Raw genomic sequence first — 2,900 nt, 5'->3', positions numbered from 1 at the left:
AGGGACCTGGGGGGTTTAGTCTGGAGAAGAGAAGGCTCAGGGGGGACCTTCTCGCTCTCTGCAACTGCCTGACAGGAGGATGGAGCCAGGAGGGGGCTGGTCTCTGCTCCCAAGGAACAAGGGATGGGACAAGAGGAAATGGCCTCAAGCTGCCCCAGGGCAGGTTTAGATGGAGCTGAGGAACAATTCCTTCCCCAAAGGGTGCTCAGGCATTGGAACAGGCTGCCCAGGGCAGGGCTGGAGTCACCATCCCTGGAAGTGTTCACACCCCGTGTAGCCGAGGCCTCAGTGCCGTGGGTTAGTGGTGGCCTTGGCACTGCTGGGGAGCGGTTGAACTGGATGATCTTGAAGCTCTTTCGCAACCCAGTTCATTGATTCTATGATTTTGCTGGTGGAGGCTGAGGCAAATCCAGCATCTGGGAAGGCCATGGCTCAAGGCTCACACCCACCGAGCCCCATATCAAACCATGATGGACTATTGCACTGCAGTGGCTTGTGCAGCCCTTTCCCTGCACAGGGGCCCACGCTGGTCTGTGGATGCCTGCACAGAAGGGCAGGGATAAAGCTCTTGAGATCAGGATAACCAGAGGCGCCCTCTCCACACACCACACCCTGACCATCCCCTTCTGCTGCCCCGCACGGGGACCCCCATCGCGCCCCAGCCAATGACCCTGCGGGGAGGAGCTGCTCCAGGGGATAAAAGCCTGTGTGGGGTCCGCAGCGCAGCCACGGGTCCGTGTCCTCCCTCCTGCCGCCGCAGCAGCCTCAACCCGACACCATGGTGCACTGGTCAGCCGAGGAGAAGCAGCTCATTGCCAGCCTCTGGGGCAAGGTCAACGTGGAGGAATGCGGTGCCGAGGCCCTGGCCAGGTAGGTCCAGCCCCTGGGACCTGCACCATGGACAGAGAGGCACAGAGGCACTTCCATTCGAGAGCATTAATGTGTTTGTGTCTTCTGTTCCTCCATCTCTCCGCAGGCTGCTGATCGTCTACCCCTGGACCCAGAGGTTCTTCTCTTCCTTTGGGAACCTGTCCAGCCCCACGGCCATCATCGGCAACCCCAAGGTCCGTGCCCACGGCAAGAAGGTGCTCACCTCCTTCGGGGAGGCTGTCAAGAACCTGGACAACATCAAGGCGACCTACTCCAAGCTGTCAGAGCTGCACTGCGAGAAGCTGCACGTGGACCCCGAGAACTTCAGGGTGAGCCATGTTTGCAGCCCCAGCCCCTTCCAATGGCACGTGGGGAGAGGCAGGTTTTGCTCTGAAACAGGGGGTGTTGCCCCCAGCAGCACTGTTGGGGGCTGCTTTCTTCAGCTGTGGTACCCAAGTGAGGTGACAGCTTGTTTGGGGCTGGTTTTAACAGTTTTGGTGACTTTCACACTCAAAAGTCCCATTTTTAGCCCTAGCACAGCAATGGGGAGGAGAAGGTCTTGGGAGACCTGAACGAGATCTGGTTGGGGATAAAAGACACCCAGGGGAAGGTGCAGCATGGGCTGGAGGGGGCAGAGGGAAGCGAAGCACAGCATGGAGGAAATCATGGGTCCTGCAGCAAGATAAACAGCTTGAGAACCACAGAGCAGGTTCCTGCCTTGTCCAGCGTGTGCTGCCTGCCCGGGTGGGACCCTCCCTCCAACACTTCTGTAGAAAACCAGATTATTTTCTTCATTTACATCTAAAGAGAAAGCAAAAAAGACATAATTTTGTGGGGTGGGTCCTCAGGCCAAATTGCTTTAAAATCCCCAAAGGCGTGGGGTGGGGGGGGGGGAGAATAAAGGGGGGAGAATAGTTTTAAAGTTTCTTTTTTCTTTTTGTTTTCTCTTTTTAAAAAATGAAGCAAATATTATTTTAGAATCATAGAATCAATAGAAATTTTCCAAAACTCCCAGAGTTTTCTATGGAAAGACTGAGGGTTTTGTTGTAGCAGTCCCAGGGAACACGGGGTGACCCATAACTAGCCCTGCAGCCCCATACCCAGACCCTATACCCAGCCCTGCAGCCCCAGGGCCACTCCGATGATGCTGAGGAGGAAGAGGGGGGATGTGCAGCATGTGAGGGTCTTTACCAGAGGGGGATCCAGCCTCGGGGGAGAAGTCAGGAGGCAGGAAGTGCATCCTGTGGGTTGCAGGTGCTGTGTAGGGAGGACAGGGACCGGAGGGAAGTCATCTGCAGCAGGAAAACCAGGGAGGCAGAGCTTGTATAAAGGAAGGAGCTGTTCAGAGCTAAAGACACGGCAGCACAGGGTGAGGGTGGTGGAGCTGTGTGCAGCAGGAGCCTTCTCCAAGGGGTTGTGGGTCCAACAGGGCACCCCCAGCTCCGGTCCCTGCGCCGTGGTCTGCTGCGGCTCGAGCAACACTAACCCTTCTGCTTTCCTCTCTCCTCCAGCTCCTTGGGGACATCCTGATCATCGTCCTGGCTTCCCACTTCGCCAGGGACTTCACCCCCGCCTGCCAGTTTGCCTGGCAGAAGCTGGTGGGTGTCGTGGCTCACGCTCTGGCCCGCAAGTACCACTGAGCATCCCCGGAGGGATGGAGGGGTCCCTGCTCCACCACCAGCACCTCTGAGCACAAGGAGATGCTCATTGGGTGTTAACAAGCTGTGACCACCAAATAAAGTCCTTCTCCCAGCACCACGTCTGCCGTGTCGCTGTGTCTGTGCTGGGGAGGGAGCGGGCCAGGGGAGGTTGTGCTCTCAGTGCAATGACATCCTCTGTGAGCATATTCCTTGTTTCTAAGGGCTGTGGCAGACAGAGTTTCCTTGACTCTGGAGTGCTCCCTCATGTGCGCTCCCTGCCAGTGCATGACAAGGGGCTGGGAAGGGACAACCCATACAAAGGGCCTTGACACTGGGGGGTGTTTCAGAGAGGGGCATGGGAATAATGAGAGATTGCAAAGAATCCACTGC

The 2,900-nt window shown here is 56.9% G+C and overlaps 1 protein-coding gene across 3 annotated transcripts; it reads left to right on the top strand.

The window, feature by feature from the left end:
• Positions 1–377: 377 nt before the first annotated feature.
• On the top strand, positions 378–2,630 carry LOC115604320 (hemoglobin subunit epsilon). 3 transcript variants are annotated; one of them, XM_030477313.1, is made up of 4 exons: positions 378–870; positions 977–1,199; positions 1,411–1,651; positions 2,382–2,630. In XM_030477313.1, exons 1-4 carry the CDS (start codon positions 779–781, stop codon positions 2,558–2,560), a joined length of 735 nt encoding a protein of 244 aa, XP_030333173.1. In that variant the 5' UTR covers positions 378–778; the 3' UTR covers positions 2,561–2,630. The 3 variants fall into 3 exon arrangements, with proteins under 3 accessions (XP_030333173.1, XP_030333175.1, XP_030333174.1); XM_030477314.1 differs by having other exon boundaries at positions 668–870; positions 1,406–1,651; positions 2,382–2,566; XM_030477315.1 differs by lacking the exon at positions 1,411–1,651 and having other exon boundaries at positions 451–870.
• Positions 2,631–2,900: the final 270 nt, after the last annotated feature.

This window comes from Strigops habroptila, chromosome 2, assembly GCF_004027225.2.
Source record: "Strigops habroptila isolate Jane chromosome 2, bStrHab1.2.pri, whole genome shotgun sequence".
NCBI lineage: Eukaryota > Metazoa > Chordata > Aves > Psittaciformes > Psittacidae > Strigops > Strigops habroptila.
This window is presented reverse-complemented; position numbering and strand designations above follow the sequence as displayed.

Excerpts from the sequence above, each read along its gene's own strand:
- LOC115604320 (XM_030477313.1), top strand. The coding sequence starts at position 779 with ATGGTGCACTGGTCAGCCGAGGAGAAGCAGCTCATTGCCAGCCTCTGG. Across the intron at positions 871-976 it reads GGTGCCGAGGCCCTGGCCAG|GCTGCTGATCGTCTACCCCT; the intron begins GTAGGTCCAGCC and ends ATCTCTCCGCAG. Across the intron at positions 1,652-2,381 it reads ACACTTCTGTAGAAAACCAG|CTCCTTGGGGACATCCTGAT; the intron begins ATTATTTTCTTC and ends TCTCTCCTCCAG.